The sequence below is a fragment of the Oryctolagus cuniculus genome, chromosome 16 (genome assembly GCF_964237555.1).
Source record: "Oryctolagus cuniculus chromosome 16, mOryCun1.1, whole genome shotgun sequence".
NCBI classification, from domain to species: Eukaryota; Metazoa; Chordata; class Mammalia; order Lagomorpha; family Leporidae; genus Oryctolagus; species Oryctolagus cuniculus.
This window is the reverse complement of record NC_091447.1, coordinates 43062842-43081615: the sequence shown is the minus strand read 5'-3', so window position 1 is coordinate 43081615 and position 18774 is coordinate 43062842. Positions and strand designations below refer to the sequence as shown.

At 43.9% G+C, this 18774-nt stretch overlaps 1 protein-coding gene across 2 annotated transcripts in view; it reads right to left on the bottom strand.

The window, feature by feature from the left end:
• CDK6 (cyclin dependent kinase 6) overlaps window positions 1-18774 on the bottom strand; it is a 234537-nt gene that overhangs the window by 102201 nt on the left and 113562 nt on the right. For both annotated transcript variants that reach the window (XM_051853341.2, XM_002713805.5), the window contains exon 3: window positions 18307-18474. In XM_051853341.2, the coding sequence (XP_051709301.1) occupies window positions 18307-18474 (168 nt within the window). The remainder of the gene's footprint in view (window positions 1-18306; window positions 18475-18774) is intronic.

Here is an 18774-nt window from a genome sequence, read left to right as displayed (position 1 = left end):
TTAAGAGTTCAATCTAACATTCTTTATCTTTTAATTGATGAGTTTTGTCCATTTACATTTATTGTGATTAACAATCTATTTGGACATATGGTTGGCTCTCTATATCTGTTGGTCTGGGTTTCACATGCATGGATTTAACCAATCAAGGATTGAAAATATTAATAAAACTGCATCTGCATTTAACATATACAGACTTTTTTCTTATTATTTCCTAAACAGTACAGTATAATAATTATTTGCAGAGCAACACTGTACTAGGTGTTCTAAGTAATTTAAAGTATACTGGAGAATATGAGTATGTTATATGCAAATATTATGTGATTTTTATATAAGGGATTTTTAAATAAGGGACATGTGCATTCTTTGAGTTTGGCATCCTTAGGGTTAGTGGTAGGAGTTCTTGAACCAATCTCCTGAGGAGGGGCAACTGTGTCTACCAATGAGATACACTCTATTCTTCTTAGACATTCTTTTTGGGATTATTTTCCTTCTTTCTGAAGTATACACTTTAGTGAAAAGTTTTGTTGGTGGTAAACTCTCTTGGTTTCGGTTTATACGAAAATTCCTTTACCTCATGAATATATTCTGTATTTAGGATTCCACATATACATATAACTGTAATAGTAATTTTATTACTATTTTTTGGACTAGTAGTGGTTATTTCTACTATAATATCTATTACAGTTTTTTTTTAAGATTTATTTTTTTAAAAGGCAGAGCAGTAAAGAGAGGGAGATACAGAGAGGGAGATCTTCCATCTGCTAGTTTACTCCCCAAATGCTTGTAATAGCTAGGGCTGAGCCAGGTTGAAGCCAGAAGCCGGAAACCAGGAACTCCATCCTGGTCTCCCATACGGATTGCAGGAGCACAAGTACTTGGTTATCATCCACTGCCTTTCCAGGGACATTAGCAGAAAGCTGGATCAGAAGTGGAACAGCTGGGACTTGAAGTAGCACTCTGAGATATGGGATGCTGGCATCGAAAGTGGCAGCTCAAACCACAGACCCCTTAAATGAGAATTTAATCCTATTTCTTTGGGTGCCAAGAGAGGAAGAATTTAAAAAACAGCTATTCACTTGGTAACCAACTATCTTCCAGATTTTGGTCCATGCTAATAGTACTAGGCATGCTTTGCAAACACAAATGATCAGTTTTATCTAAAGTTTTCAGCATATGAGAAAAAAAAGAGATCTCATGAAACCTAAGTGGTGAGTGGAAGGCTGCATACAACTGGATGGCTGAAGAAGAGCTGTCAGAGTGCAGAAAAGCTGGAGCCCAGTCAGGCCACGTTGCAGAAGCTCCTGAACCGCCTTTCAACACAATGCTGTGTGTGAGGCCAAGCCACACCTACACCTTGAACCCACCTACGAAAAGTAAGTATGTTTTCTTCAGAGACAGTATTGTGGTGTGGTGTTAAACTGGATCCTGAATTGGGCAATAAGTAGGTAAGAGCGATCCCAAGACAAATGTTCTTAAAGACTAAATTAGAGAGTGAGCAATTGAATGAAATGCTTTAAACATATTTTCAGAATGGCAGGTTGAGTATGTCACTGAGTGACTGTTCAGACACCAATTTCTCTTGTGAATGGGGGACATTCCTGCATGGCTTTATAAAACAAAACAAGACAGTGCAGGTTATTACAAGGGCTAGGCTGAAAGCCTCAGGAATTTCTTTTAACTAATTTGTTTGAAAGGTTAATAGCTGGAAGGGTTCTTATATGACACATCTTCGTTAGACTATGGGAAAGAAGTGTATGTTATTTGTGACAGTAATTCCTAATCCATGGTACAATGAGTCACTTATTTACTAGGGAAGAATCTAACCTATTTGGGAAATGAAACTTTCTGAATATTAACCACCACCTCTTTCCCAGGAAAAAGTGGTAACTGGAATAAAAAATGGTTTAGTATAGAAATAGGATTAAAATTCTCATTTGGACTATAGTTAAGAAATTTCCTGTCCTAATTTATGAACTATTAATGCTTCATTCATTCACCTTCTCCTCTACAGAGATTTAATATACAAAATGTATATCCTGAGAAACCTTTTTCTCAGCTTTCTAGAGTTTGTCCCATAGGTGGTAAAGAAAAGCACATTCATGAAGGTTTGTGCTGCAGTGTGCAAACTCGTTTTGCACATTCAATTTACTGTATTCAAAGAACAGGTATGTACATAGCTTTGGAAAGTATATATATATATATATATATATATATATATATATTTCTTTTTTTACAGGCAGAGTGGACAGTGAGAGAGAGAGACAGAGAGAAAGAGAAAGGTCTTCCTTTTGCCGTTGGTTCACCCTCCCATGGCTGCCGTGCTGCAGCCAGCACACGGCGCTGATCCGTAGCCAGGAGCCAGATGCTTCTCCTGGTCTCCCATAGGGTGCAGGGCCCATCCTCCACTGCACTCCCGGGCCATAGCAGAGAGCTGGCCTGAAAGAGGGGCAACCGGGACAGAATCCAGCGCCCCAACCAGGACTAGAACCTGGTGTGCTGGCGCCGCTGGCGGAGAATTAGCCTAGTGAGCCGCGGCGCCAGCCTATATCTCTTCTTTTATGTTAAAAACATTTATTGTTAAGGCAGAGTGACAGAGAATGTGCCTGAAAATGAAATCTTCCACCCACTGGTTTACTCCCCAAATGCCCACTAACAGCTGGGGCTGGGCCAGGCGGAAGCCAGGAGCTAGGAACTCCATCTGGGTACCAGGGACCCAAGTACTTGAGTCATCATCTGTTGTCTCCCATCACTTTAGCAGGAAGCCGGATTGGAAGAAGAGAGGGGATGCAAACCCAAGCACTCCAATATAGGATGCAGGTGTCCCAAGAGACAGCTTAACCAACTGCACCACAATGTCCTCCACATGCAAAGACTGTATTTAGTACCTTCAACACTGTTTAATACTGATAATGGAAAGATCAATATACTCATTTCAGGAATACTGAAACACTGTCCCTTTTGGGAAATTAATAATAATGAAGAAAGAGACAATGGCCTCCTTAAGATGGTAATAACCTAAACTCTAGTAAAAGTGGTCCCCAACTGGTTGGTAATAAGAAAATGGCTTCATTGGTTATACTCACTTCCTTATCTGTCTTCACATTCAGGTGCAATGATGAGTATTACTCCTATGTAATTCAATTACAGAATTTTATTGAGTACTTACTCTTCTCATGTATTAACTCACTTAATCCCCACAACAATCCCATAAGGTAGGTACTGTTATTTTCTCCATTTAACAGAGATGAAACCTGGGACACAGAAAAAGTAAAGAATTTATTTAAGACCGCACAGCACAAGTAGCAAGATAAGCGTCAAATAAATGGTCTGATTCCAGAAAGCTATGTCTTTGCCTAGAGTTGAAGATGGGCAGAGAAGAAAAGGAATATTCCAGAACACTTGAATCAATTTAAGAGTTCAAAAGCAATGTGGTGAGGAAGGAAAAGAGAAACAAGGTAAGGAATTCTGAAACAGGATCAATGGAGTCACTGTTGAAAGAAAAGAAAGGACTTATTCTCTTGGGAGGGTGCGAACTATTTATTCATGAGTACCTGATGAGATACAGAAAACACACACACTCATGAGATAAGCCAATGCAGTATTTAGAAGAATACCAGGTAAAATGATTTACATTCTGCGCTCTTCCCAAACCTGTCCAGCTTCACATCTGGCACCAGGGATGTGTGTTCTCCTGAGAATTACCACGTGTATGCTATCATGGGTAGTGGGGACAGGGAGGCATGTGTTCACAACAGTGACATTTCTAGGCACGTTCAGCTGTTTAAAATCCTCAAACTGAACCAACCCATTCTGGTATGGTATCCAATATCTTATTTCTAAACTTGTGCCTCAGCAGCAGTGAGGGAAGGAAGGTGAAGGTAATTAGCACCAAGGAGAGGAAAAATCTAACAAAGGGATTTATCTATTCGCACGTCTTTTTCAAACTTTACTCTGGTGTTCTGACTTTGAAAACCAAAACCAGGAACCACGGTTGGAGAATGGAGCTACACTGAGACCACACAAGTTGGTCTGTGACTGGCATATATTACTTCTATGATGGACATAAATATCTTACAAGTACATGCTCATTACCAATGACTGCTGGGTGAGTGCAATATATGTGATGCCCCATTTCTTCCCTCAAGATGCTTGTTGTCTAATGGAGAGAGTAAACTATGGTATTTTGTGGCTGTTTGCATGACATAACACTCATTGGGGCATCATCATGTAATAACCACATGTGAGGTATATAATTTTCCAACTTTAGCAAAAGCTGGATTATGGGGATGAGAAAGGAGGAAAAGACAGGCGGCTCATTAGAACAAAACCGGGTGATTGGCACTTGAGTATCAATAAGGTAAGGCATCTATCGTTTAAGTCCTGAAGAGAAGAAATATTTTTTAAGAATATGGTAAAAAAGTCATTTTATATGTTCATCTTAATTACAACAGGGAGAAACATGAAACCATTTCTTGCTTACACAACTGTTAGTGAAACGTCTTGTACAGTTCCCTCATCATATGACATGCTCCATTGTGAATACAAGTGCCAATCATATCAGAAGAAATTATTATACGCACTAAAACTATGTCAGTAGAAATGGTAAGGGAGTACTTCAAAATATTCCTAGAAATAGAATTAAAAGATAAGTCTTTTGGTGTACAAAATTTTGGAAACCACACATACAGGGAGTCTTCCAAAAGTTCACAAAAAATGCATTATGTCAAAACATTCACAATTGATTTCAAAAATGTTTCTGCACCAAAAGAAACATCTTTTAATTTCCTTTTTCAGAAATTTTCTAGCACACACTGAGAGTGCTAGCATGTCTGGAGCATGTATCTGCTTTAGCATCTACAAACACCACAGCCAGAGGACAGTTATGATCACAGATACTTATTTCATTTAGGGGAATATAATTTTTTATTTCTTGTTGCTTTTCCCTCCTTCAGGTCAGTTTCCTATTAGCTTGGCAGGAATGTTTTTTCTCACTTGTCTCTGGATATGCATTTAACTATCTTCAGTTTCTATCTTCTCTTGTTTCCTTATTTCAGCCTTTATACTGGCCTCCCTGCCAGCAATCAAACCACGTTATCACACCACACAAGAGGGATCTTCTAAGAGAAACAAATGGCTTCAATCACATTCTTTGGAGACACCTGCTTGTCAACCCACGGGACTCCTTGCTGTTTTGTGAACCTGTTTTGCCTTTTCTCGACTCGGTACCTGGAAGCCAGCTTTCTCCTTGGTTTGCCAGGCAAACCTCTCCATGTTCATGGATGCTGCTCAAAGATCAGATCCCTAGTGGAATCTTCCCTGCTGTCCCAGATCTCACACTGCTTCCTTTCTGTCTTCACCAGGGTTTACTGGCTAGATAAGAGCTACAGGAGCAACTTCAGATTTATCGATACACACATCTACTTGTACATATATTTTGTAGGTACACATAAAAGTAACTACTTTTAAAACATGCTGATAGTGTGGTATTTTCTTTTAAATATTTATTTATTTGAGAGGCAGAGTTACAGAGTGGCAGAGAGGCAGAGAGGCAGAGAGGCAGAGAGAGAGAGAGAGAGATCGATCTTCCATCTGCTGGTTCATTCCCCAAATGACTGCAAAGGCCAGAGCTGCACCAATCCGAAGCTAGGAGCTTCCTCTGGGTCTCTCACATGGCTGAAGGGGCCCAAGCACTTGGGCCATCTTCTACTGCTTTCCCAGGCCCACAGATGAAATGCGGATTGGAAGTGGAGCATCTGGGACTCGAACTGTTGTCCAAATGGGATGCTGACACTACAGGTGGCGGCTTTACCCATACCCACTATGCCATAGTGCCGGTCTCTAAAGATGTATTATTTATATAATATACATCACATACATGTTAATTAAATTAATATCCCTTAAAAAGTAATTCATTTAACAAAATTTTTCTTCCTGCCTTTTAAAAACCATCCTTAGAGGAGTGACCATTTGGCCTAGTGGCTAAGGCTCTTGCATCCTACACTAAAGTACCTAGGTTTGATCTGATCCTCTGGCCTATCATTGGTTTTCCACCCCACGGCCATTCCCAATCCCTTTCCTGGCTGGCCTAACTTGATTTCCTTTGGGGGATAATAAACTCACAGCCTTACTGTCTGTGGATAGGGGGACCCAGATTTGGGCTATGAAATCCAAGTGGAAGTCTGAAGAGAGCTTCTGGGAAAGAGTATCTTCCCTGATCAAAGAGGCAATGAAACTGCCTTTTCACCCACCGCTTAGAACACTGCTCTATGAGGATGTGGTGCCTGATGCATCAGCCAAGGCCGCTGAGCACGGAAGAATGGGACTTCCCCAGTACCTGGTTATGGGGGCCAGTGACATCACTGGGCAATTGCACCAACTGCAAGGTAGAATTATCCATTTCCAGACTATAAAATTTCCAATATTCAAGATATCCCCCCCCCCCCCCGCCCCAAGATGTATTTCTTTGAAAGGGAGAATGAGAGAGAGAGAGAGAGGAGGAAGAGAGGGAGGGAGAGAGAGAGAGGGAGAGGGAGATCTTTCATCTGTTGGTTCACTCCCCAGATGCCTGCAACAGCTGGGGCTGAGTCAGACTGCAGCAGGAACAGGCACTCCACTCCATCCAGCTCCCATGCAGGTGACTGGGGCCATCATCTGTTGCCTCCCAGGTAGAAGGAAGCTGCATCAGAGGTGGAAGCAGGATTCAATCTTGGGCAATGGTGGTCTAACGGTCTATGCCGCAACACCTGCTACATGCAGTTTTCTTAAAATTATTTTGTTTTTAGAACACAAGATTTGGTTTCTACCATGACTCCATTAAAAGCGATCCCCGGGAGCAGGCATCTGGTACCGTGGTCAAGACTCCACTTGGGATGGGTGCGCCCATACTGAAGTGCCTGGGTTTGAATTTTGGCTCTGTTTCTGATTCTAACTTCCTGTTAATGCACACCCTGTGAGTTAGCCCCTGGTGGTTTAAGTGTCTGGGTCCCTGTCACCCATGTGTGAGATCAGGATTGAGTTCCCAGCTCCCAGCTTTGTCCTGGCTGATGCGGGCATTTGGAGAGTAAACCAGCAAATGGAAGAAGTTTATCCATCCACCTCTCTCTGCCTTTCAAATAAAATGAGACTAAATAAAAATTTAAAAACAAGACTGATCCATCTGTTTGAATTAATATTGATAAATCAGTGATTTAATATTAAAATGGTTGTGATGAGAACTACTGTCATTGAGATCTTGTGTGAGATCTATCACAATACCCAACTAACCAAACTGTCACGTACATGGTAAAAGCAGTGCAACTGTGTTTTTTGCAGAATATAATCTAAACACAAATAAGAGTAATGGAAGTGACTAAAAACATGAGTTTGAGTCCTAGTGCTGAAGCTAACGTGGATGCAGATGCACACTGCAATGGCACCTTTTAGGGAAGTCGACTGTAAGAGGAAGGCACTGCACCCCAACCTGGCCTCCGCCCACCTTATTTCATCACACACACACAATCCACAAATACTGACTGAGCAAGGACCCTGGGCCTGTTTGTTGGGGCGCTAAGGTATTTTACAACGTCCATCTTTGGAAAATCAAAGAAGCCAAATATAAATGGGAACACCACCCTGTGATAGGCTATTTACAAGTGCCTGGAAGAGGAAGTGCCCAATTGTATCCTGGCGAGTCAGGTAAACTTCAGAGAGGAGGTGGCACTTGCCCTTGCGTTCTGCAGAGAGCGTTCATGCATCAGGTTGTGCAAGGCAAAGGTAACCCAGCAAGGTGAGCCACTGTCTAGCGGCACAGTCCACGGCAGGTGGTTTCAGCACAGCAGGAAGGGCAAGAGGAAGAGGAATGGACGGCAAGACCACGCATCGGGTGGGAAAGCAGGGATGGCGAGGAAGATAAGGCGAGGCTGCTGCCTTCCTGAGCCGCAGCCCTGTGGGTGATGAATGGAGAGTGGCTGGCAATTCAGATTCCTCCTTTGGGTGCCCATGCCTGCCGATTTCCCATGGCGGTCCAGGCCGCGGAGCTCCCTTCTAAGGCCAGTCCTGTCTTTCCAGGAAAACGAAAACTTGCTCTCCTGGCTAACTGCAGCCCTGCTCTTTCATCCACTACTGGGGAAAAATGAGATAGGAGGAGCCAGGCAGAAGAAATGTTCATGAATATATGCAAAGATCATCATCTAAGGAATTTGCCTCACATTCTTGACAGTCACTTTTTCTAGCTGCATTTTTCTAATCTGCCTTTTTTCTAAACTAGTAAAAGCTAGTTTTCTGGAACTAGGTTACAGACAGACTTTGGCCCATTTAACAAGGTCAGACTGTTTATTCTTGACGGAATTCTTTCCCACTGTAAAAAGGTACTTTTAAATGCCACATTCCAAAACCAGTGCCAGTGAGCCACTGAAGCATATTTTCCCACAAGAACTGATACCATGTGCGGGCCCTACCTCGCTGAAATTGCCCAGCGTTACATAAGGTGCTGAGAGTATTTAACGACACCGTGAAACCCATCGACTCAAGTAGACCAGCCAAGTGTTCAGAAAGCACTTCCATACATTTCAAAGCTTTGCAAACCACTAAGATGCCATTTTTCAAAACAAATATGAGAAAGGGGAAAGGAAAGTTTAATGTTAGAAATTAAAAAAAAAGAAAAGAATTTAAGGCAGCAGAAGAAAAGTTATCTCATAATTTTATATTCATATCCAAACCTAGAAGTCGACGAGCTTTTCTCCTTTATTTTGGGGTTTTTATGGTTGAGCTGTTAAATTTACAGCCCCAGTTTTAGATTCTGCCAGGCTTCAAAATAAATATATGAGCAGTGCTAAAGTAAATTCTCCTACGCTTTCCCCTGCTTTCTTTTGGATGTTTCCCTGAGACCTGAAGGTAGATTATTCCTCCACAGCCAACTGTAAAATTTAACATTCAAGTTTATGAGGGATTTAAAAATCATCAGGATCCTTACAGACGCGGGGTACAGCAATGTCGCTCAGTCTGTGTTGAACTCTGGAGAACAGGAAAGCAGAACGCGGGAGCACTCGGTAGAAGGCTTCAGCAGCCTGGAGAGCATCACTCAGAGGCAAAAACGGAACACCAGCAACAATCATCGGTAAAATGTGGCAGAAAAGCCTGCGTTACAACGCTTAAGCTAAACTTCTGGAGAGATCAGTAGAGACGTGCAGAAACACCAAGTGCGGTCAAGGACCCACGTGGCCTGTACACAATGATGAAAGCAGTAACAATGAAGACATTGTCAACCCTTCCCTCGGATATCACGGTTCCTTGAACTGGCCTAAGAGACCTTCATTTGCTAAACAGAAACATCTCGTACAGAAAATGGAAGTACACAAGTTGGAAGAAGGTTAGGAATGGCTGCCCAGGACGATACTCAAAGTATGAATATTGCTCTCCCGGAGCTCGAGTTGTTATCAGAGCACGACACAGTCAACTGGGAAGAGGGGCTGAAGTTGCATCTAACACACACACACACACACAAAATATTTCGATGCTTATCACTGATGCAATGATACGAGCAGTACCATGGAAAACTCAGAGCTGGACATTCACTCACTGCTTCATCTGTGAAAGCGGGGAATTAAGTCCCCACAGGGGAGCTATTTGATGGTGTTAGATATGGAGTGCACAAGACGCTTCCGCACAAGGGAGGGGGGTTCTGGCTGGAAGCAGTGACAGGAGGATGGAAAGGCAGGTTGGGGCTATACGATAGAAACTTTGTACATCATGCTACGGAGTCTGGAATTCATTCTTCAGGCATGGAAAGAACCATTCATTCATTCATCCATTCAACATATAAACCATGTGTTGTTTATCAAGTGCCTACTCCGTGCTAGGAAGACACAGTGGGAAACACTAAGATAGATTGAGGTGTGCGTTGCGAGAATACAAAGGGACAGGCCCAATGTCACAGAATTTCAAATACACATCTGGACGTAAGAGCTCACACAGTGACATTATAAAAGCCCAAGCAAGGCCGGCGCCGGAGCTCACTAGGCTAATCCTCCGCCTTGCAGCACCGGCACACCGGGTTCTAGTCCTGGTCGGGGCGCCGGATTCTGTCCCGGTTGCCCCTCTTCCAGGCCAGCTCTCTGCTGTGGCCAGGGAGTGCAGTGGAGGATGGCCCAGGTGCTTGGGCCCTGCACCCCATGGGAGACCAGGAAAAGCACCTGGCTCCTGGCTCCTGCCATCGGATCAGCGCGGTGTGCCACCCGCAGCGGCCATTGGAGGGTGAACCAATGGCAAAGGAAGACCTTTCTCTCTGTCTCTCTCTCTCACTGTCCACTCTGCCTGTCAAAAAAAAAAAAAAAAAAAAAAAAAAAAAAAAAAAAAAAGCCCAAGCAAAATGAGGATACTGCCACCTTCCCTTTCCTTACAAGCAAGCAGTGGTATCTATGAGACACAAGAAGTTCATTCATCCAAAAACTCGTTACAGAAATGTTTTACATTCAATTCCAAGGACTGTGTCTCAGCATCCTTTGAGTATGAACACAGTACGGCGCTTGACTTCAGCCAGTTCAGGAGATGGAGCGAGACCATCAACCAGAGTTCTTCAGGTTCGCCCCTCACCCAGCTCAGAAGGCACATCTTGCAAGAATGTTAAAAGAGGCAACAGCATTTTTCTACCTTCAGGATCTTAGAGAAACCCTTTGCTTGCAAATCTCTCCAAAGCAACCTGAAGACAATGTTTGGTTTTCTATACTGAAACATAAACTCAGGCTCCTGAGATTTGAACGGCGTCATACAGTAGAAAAAACTGCATGACAAGCAGACCCTGTTTATCTCATACCATGCTAGGCCACTCTGGCTGACTAGACGGAGGGGGAAAGCAAGGAACATCTAGTCCTTTCTCTTAGCACAACATCCTCTAGGCAGCAGCACTGCAGTTAAACTGTTTTCTTCCAGGACTGATTCACAACAGTGACCACTTACAGAGGATCTAGGATGAGGTGGGTCGAATGAATGACTATCTTTCATAGACAGGGAGAGCAGCCATTTGATTGACTTTGCAAACATGCATGGTCCAATGAGACCCTCAGACGCGTGCACACACGCCCGCAGCAGCCTCCTGCACGGTGGGAACATGCTTGCTCTCTACTGGGGAGGAACCCTCATGGCAGTCATCTGTGTTCACCTTCACCCATCAGATGGCGACTCAAAGCGCAGCAGCGGATCGGGACGGGTTTCCTGCTGGCTGTGGCCCCCGTGTTTTCTCCGTACGCAGTCCCGGGAATCCTAAAGAAAACGCGTCCTGTTTCCAGCTCTGTGCACTGCCCCCATTGTGTTCCACTTCCCTCACTGGTGAAAGTGAAAACGAAACCGGCACAAACACTCCATTGTTAGCTGTGAAATATGGACTGGCAACTGGAAGTTTTCACGAAACAGACCTGGCTGTGTCACGGCAGGCGGCGGGGCGGGGAACTGGGACAGGGTCTTTCTTGCTTCAGAGGTGCATCCCGCACTCTCGCCAAGGTGCTGAGGTGACAGGGCTCCGGGTTTTTTCCATTATGCTCATGCCGTGCCCTGGGCTTGATTTATTCAGCATGCACTGGCAGCGTCTGGAGGCTTCTGTGGGAGCGGCTGGGCTGCCCAAGCCTCCACACAGGCCCTGCCAGGTCTCCATAGTAAATACAGCATGCGTGGCGAGGGAGCAGCATAAACAGTGCATCTTCTGTGTCAAAGGTGACCTTCTTCCCTGATCTCTGGTCCTGCCTCACTCAGTCACTTGACGGTGCCAACCAGGGACGAGACAACGAGCACAGACTGCACGAGGCATGCATCCAGGGGGCTTGTGTCCCGGGGTTCCAAGAGGAGGGTACTGGGGAGCATGGTGGGCATCCCGCGCCCTGGCATGGGTAAGCAGGGATGGCTTCCCGGATCCCAGCCTAGGTGGGTTCCTTAGCCACATGGCCTTACGGTTCCATATACCGTTTCTTCGTTGCATAGCTCTCTGTTTCTAACTACACATTTCTGTGTGTTACTGATTCAGATCCATCTCCCCATTTTGCTTGTAAGTTCTTTGAGAGCAAGGACCTTGTGTCTTTCTATCCGCATTATCTCTCAGGTTCACCGACAGTGCCTGGCACATAGAAAGTCACTGGCAACTGCTGACTGATGACTTTCTATGAGCTATAACTCCTTCTCATTTATTTTCTACTCTCGACTTATCAAAAAGTTTCTGAATTCACAGGGGTCCTTTAGTGGTAATTAACTTCTACCAACACTGAGGTTAGAGGAAGGAATCACCTATTGTTGGGAGTATAAGAAGGGGCTGTATGGGCTGGTCCTGTGGCACAGTGGGTTAGGCTGCCATGTGGGTGCCAGCTGAAGTCCCAGCTGCTCTACTTCTGATCCAGTTCTCTGATAATGTGCCTGGGAAAGTAGTGGAGGATGGCCCAAGTTCTTGGGTCTCTGTAGCCATGCGTGAGACCCAGATGAAGTTCCTGGCTTTGGCCTGGCCCAGCACTGGCCGTTAAGGCCATTTGAGGAGTGCACCCAGGGATGGAAGATGCCGCTCTCTCATTCCCTCTCTCCCCGTCCCTCCCTGTCTCTGTAACTCTGACTTTCAAAATAAAGTAAAAATAAAGAAGAATAGAATGTAAGCAATCCAATTTTTCTAATACTTGTGGTATTAAATAAATTAGGAACCCTAAATAAAGCAATTTTGGGAATCTTAGTAGCATTAAAAAAAAAACCCCAGAAGGATTTTTGCATGTTGTAGAGCTGCTTAACAGTTTCCCAACATTTTCCCCCCAAAGAAACCTTGTATTTAAGGAGTATAAATTTCATAAGTATAACTTCAAGAATATAGTGATTCTTCTCACCATACCCACCCTCCCACTCCTACTCTCACTCCCCCCTCCCCTTTCCCATTCCCAGTTCCTTCTCCATTAAGATTCATTTTCAATTAACTTTAAACACAGATGACCAACTCTATACTAAGTAAAGATTTCAACAATTTGCACACACACACACACACACACACACAGTTTGAGAACAAGTTTTACAGTTAATTTTCATAATATAACTAACTGAGGACAGAAGTCCCGCATGGGAAGTAAGTGCACAGTGACTCCTGTTGTTAATTTAACAATTAACACTCTTATGTATGACGTCAGTGACCACCAGAGGCTCTTTTTTTTTTGGACAGGCAGAGTGGACAGTGAGAGAGAGAGAGACAGAGAGAAAGCCACCAGAGGCTCTTGACATGAGCTGCCAAAGCTATGCTGAATTCAGTCTCCATCAGTATTTAGACAAGGCCATAAGCAAAGTGGAAGTTCTCTCCTCCCTTCAGAGAAAAGTACCTCCTTCTTTGATGGCCACTTCTTTCCACTGAGTTTCCTCACATTTAATACTCACTTGTTGTCTTTTGGTGATCTTTAGAGAGGAAAGATGTTTTCAGAACACATGTACCATATTTGACAAGGAAGGATGACTTGGAAAAAAGACCTATGGAGAGCAGGAATGTTATCCATTTTTACTTTATTAAATCACTCATAAGATAGGAAAACATTTCCACTGTTCCGCTATGGTACAAAGTGGAATTTTTCTCCACGTATGTGTTAGGCACAGACATTTGATGGAAAAATGCTCATTTAATGATTGGTATTAAGTGTCTGTATAAAGGTCCTAAAAATACAGTGTGGGACTGCTCAGTGAAGAGGTGAAGTTGGTTTAAGGCAGGCCAATCCTGGACTTCATCCCAGGAGGTGAGGTTCCTGAGGCCAAGGAAGGAATGACCTCATGTTAGGGAGCAGACTTCTATCCATGGGTGGCCTCCTGGTGACCATCCTGGGGGGCAACTGCCCCTAATTGCTCAGGGGTTGGCAATCACATCTAGGTATGAAAACGTTTACTGCTGGCATTGTCCTGGGTGGCCTTCAAAGTAGTCTCATGTTCAGTGAGCTTTAGTAAGATTTAAAATATATCCTAACATGTGGACACTTTAACATTTGTGGAATGTCTGGATACCCTTTGGGAATCCAAGAATTCTCTGAGATGCTGGAGAGAAAAGAGGTAAGGTGAGAGTGGGTGAGAGCCAGAATGTAAACATTAGGGTTTTCCAGGGCATTTGCAATCTATTTAGCAAATTCAGACTTCAATCTGGTCACAGCTGCCTGCCTGAGTCTGTTTCCCACTTTCAAAATGAGATGGTCGATTAAGAGTTCCTAAAACACCAATTCCAGTGGCGGCGACAGCGTCCCCCTGCATCTGCACGTTTTGCATGAAACACGGAGAAGCTCCCTCACTGAGCTGCTGGGCACAGAGCCTCACCACCAGCAGGGCCCTCCCCGGGGCTGCTGGCGACCTCCCGGGCTCAGCTCTGAGATCCTCACTGGGAGACCTGGATCTCCGGTTCCTTTATCTTGACAGACAAAAGTGAGTTGCACCTCACACATTTCACATGGGAAGTACTTAGAAATGTTGACTTTAGAATGACTTTAAATATAATCATAGCCTTCACAGTCCTTCTGTTGCATACGTGTGTATTCCTGAATCACTTGCCACAGAGATTATATAACCACATGAGTCATGACTCCTACATATCACTTATGAACAATGCGGAGAAACTCCCTGTAACCTATTTGCTTCGGTTTTCCACAAATGTTAACAGTAGTTCAAGAAGGCCATGGAAGCTGGCTTTTCATGGTTTCAGAGGAACTTTCCTGATACAAGTAACTCATCTCAGGTGCTAGGTATAATGACTCCCCTCCTCCCACACACAATTCCAGCTCCTTCTTGAACCACAAGTGGCCTCACACAACACTTAGGGACATTCCAGTCTGCGTGTCCAAGCTCTGCCTACTTGCCTGTAGGGGCTGAGGGTGTCACCCGCTACTAGGAGGAAGGATGAACCCATGCAGTTCCCAGCTGGTTAGAGAATTCCAACATCTGGAGAGTGGCACGAGGTGAGTGTGTGGGTTTCAGGAGGCATACTTCCATGACCCCTGATTCTGTACTCCCCGAATGGGGACAGGGAGGGAACAGGGTCCATGTAGGATGAGATCCAGGCCCGGGGCCCCTCTTGGCTATATTTAAGGCATATGTTGTCATCAACTATATCTTAACTGTACATCCTTTAAAGAAATCAATATAAACAACCCTTAGTCCGGATGAGTGCACGAACACACAGGATTGTACAATGAGAAGCAACAACTCCAACCCTGTAAAAATACCTGGCAGTCACACTAGAGGCAGACAGTAAGGTTACTCATCTAAAAGGCACTTAACCCTTTAGATCAGCTCCCAGTTTCAGATGGGGACAAACTAGCCATTTGGGCCTATGATACATACTACCTACAAGATCAACTATAGTCCAGATTTAAAAGGATTGTTTAAAATTAAGTTCCACCCAGGGGCTAATATACCAAATACATTCCATTTATGAGAAAGGTAATAGAAACTTTTTTTATCAAAAAATACAAAATAATAAAGATCAGAGTCTCAAGGGTAATACTCTAAGGCACCTGGGAAGCTCACTTATCTGGAATGGCAAATTTCTCAATTGATTCAGAAATGATACATTCTCTTCAGCTTAATACTGATGGGTAGCTACACCGAAACACATCAAAGGAGAGCAGTGAACATATAAAATCTCTCCTTCCTTAGTTTTACCATGATGTAACTGCTTATATCTACACACCAGCACTTGTCAGCTTACTCACTGAAAAGTATTTCCCAGGTGTCTATCGCTATGCTGAGCAAGACACAGCTTGTGCCTTCAAGGAACTTAAAACCTGAGAAGTAAAACCTCACACACCAGTTACAAACCAGACAGAAAGTGGTCTTATGAAGGACACTGATAGGACGTTACTTTAGGAACTCTGAGGGAGGAAGGTGGGATTCATTTCTGCAGAGGCAAGCAGAAGGGGGCACTTGAGCCAGGCTTTGAAAGACAGGCGACATATTATCATTTCTTACGGCTGCACAATGTCAGTTTTGAATCAGTTAACTTGTAATTCCTTTAACATTCCATAAACTAAGTTGACTCTGAGTTCCTGTATGACACAACCCACTAAAAAATATGTGTGTATTTCCAGGAAGTGGAGTGCACTCTTTTTCTCTTTTAAGAAATGCTAAAAATACATACCAGTTCAGTCTGAAAAACTGAGATTCCAAGTTTTTATGTCACCATGTGTATACTGTATTAAACAGATTTTTTCTTTAGGTGGAAAAATGTAAAACAGTGAGAAAAGTTTTTAAATGTAGTTCCCTATTTGAAATGTACTTTATGAAACTGATTAAATTCCAACTACCACGCTTTCAAAGTGAAGTGTGAGTTTGCTCTGGTGTCTTCCAGCTGCTAATGTCTTTTACTTATGTCACCCCAGGAAACAGAGCACACAGTACAAACCAGACATTGAAAAATCATGTATTCCTGGTTGCTTTCCCCTTTACTCTTTGAAATAATTTGTCTTTGAAGAAATTTTCCTCCTATTTGAACACATCCACTTCCGGCAAGAATGGAATGTTCACTGATGTTACACCCGAGCTGGGCCATCCATCTTCACATTGAAGGAGTAAAAGAAATCAAAACAAAAAAACCAAGGAGGTTTCCTGTTTTTATTCATGGTTACTAGTGCCCATTTGGGGGATTTAAGTAATGCGTCCTGCTCAGTCACAGCTCATCTTTCCCTCCAATCGTGTACCCAAGGAGACCACGGTTCCTTTTCATCTGCTCCCCTGATGACCGCCTGGATCACAGAGCCTATTCAAGCTTGTCCCCAGGGCCCCAAAACAACACAAGCGACAATTTCCTAGGGAAGCCCAAAGCCTACCTCACCCTTCCCACTGGGGAAATGCACGGACTCAGCCCTTTCTGGTGTGATTATGTAAGAACACAAGGGCTTGTTCGACCCTCCCAGAGCTCAGACCTTGCTTTTTAACACCAACTTACGCCCAGTCTTCCCTGAAGTCCTGGGGGATACTGGGCAAAATAAAAACAAGCAGGATTTATTTTCAACATGGCAACATATTACCAGTACTCCTCTAGAAATTCTGATGGCCTGGGGATGGTATAGACTGCTGGGAAAGAAAGTGGCTTACACGGTCAGCTGTAGCATTCATACACTGACTGGGGAACCGCATGGCAGAACACTTCTGTAACTTTGGTTTCTGTTTTTTTCCTAAGGCAATTAATTTATCTGTCTCAGACATTTTCTAATGTCTCCCCTGGATTGCTATCACTTGAGTGAAGGGTTACCAGAATTTGGGGAGACAATCTTTTTTTGTGCGCAACCTATGTGCTAAATGCCAGTGGCAGCCACCCCATCCCCCAAGTCACTGTGATGACCATAGAGACCTTTTCCTCAACAAGGGCCCCCATCTGAGGCAGTGCTCCCTCAGATTTGAGGACCACTTCAACGCCAGAGCTGGCTTCTATGGGTTCTTTCTCTTCACGCCTAATTTAACATCTTCCAGGGCTACGTTTCTGTAGCTGTCATCACATCAAAGGGATTTTTTGCATCAACCTCCTACCTGAAAAAAGGGACCCAGCCTGGCAAAGGGACCTTCTTTGGCTCTTTGGAGCCATGCATGCGTGCACCACACGTAGAACAGGTCTTTCGCCAAGAAGGGTTATTCACACCTGTTTCTAGGTTGCTTTTTTGATAGTTTGGGTGCAGCACAGCATAAAAATTCATCTCAGAAACAATAAACTATAAGGAGAAACAGAAGCTTACTGAAGTCAACAGCTATTATGAGACAAAGAACAGGATATCATAACTATCATTCTTTGCCAAAACTGGGCCCTTGGCCCTGTTTCTGTTCTGTCTTGGAAGAAAGCTTCACCCAGCAGGGTGGTGCTATGTGTTTAGGGGGTCATCCAAGTTCACCGTAAATTTAAGTTTTCCTTCATGGTTGGCATCAAAGCTTCAGAGCAAGGCTGTAACACATCTGTGTAGGCCCTTGAGCAGGTTCTTGCACCAGGATCCCACAGACAGGTTCATGCTCCTGGTGTTCCCCCTGCCCTGCCCTTGAGCCATGCGTTCCTCAGGCATTACAGACACTGTTCTGAAAACAGTGGTTATGGCAAAAAGCATTTGGAAACTTGTAACCGATTCCTTTCTAGTGGCTAAGATGCAACAGCTATTTCTGCAATGGGGCCTGTCCACAAGCTCAGTCCGGATGTGTCTGTAGCTGGAAGCTGAATGCCTTCTTCCCACTCACTGCTATATAAAAAAGTGCAAAGACATTCTGTTCACCAACCAGCCAACCACGGGCAATAACATTAGGGGCACAGGAGGGGAGCTGCTTGTCACTCAAAGGGAAACGTGAGTTTAAGGAAAGGATGGCGTGCTCACTCACCACTGAAGTAAGAGCCATCTGAAAACTGTAGATGCGCGCAAGGCCGAAGTCAGCCAGTTTTATTTGTCCACTGCTGGTCACCAGAATGTTCTGTGGTTTTAGATCGCGATGCACTACTCGGTGAGAATGAAGAAAGTCCAGACCTCGCAGGAGCTGAAACATCATATCCTAGAGGAAAACCAAATGAGAAGATGAATGTTCGAGTTGGAAATCTAGCCTGTGCCATATCTGACATTGAATTCTCAGCACCTTGCTGAGTGCTGGGCATACAGTAGGCAGTCGGTAAATATTAGCAAATGAATCTGTCTCCCTCCCCACCTCTCCCCTCTTCCAGTCTCAAGAACACTACAAAAAACTTAGCTCTTGACCTACATTTTATTAATGAATGGACAATTAAGAATAGTTCTAGATAGCAGAGGAAACATTCTGGAAGGACCCATGCTAACTCGGTGTCTGTGTTAACGCTGG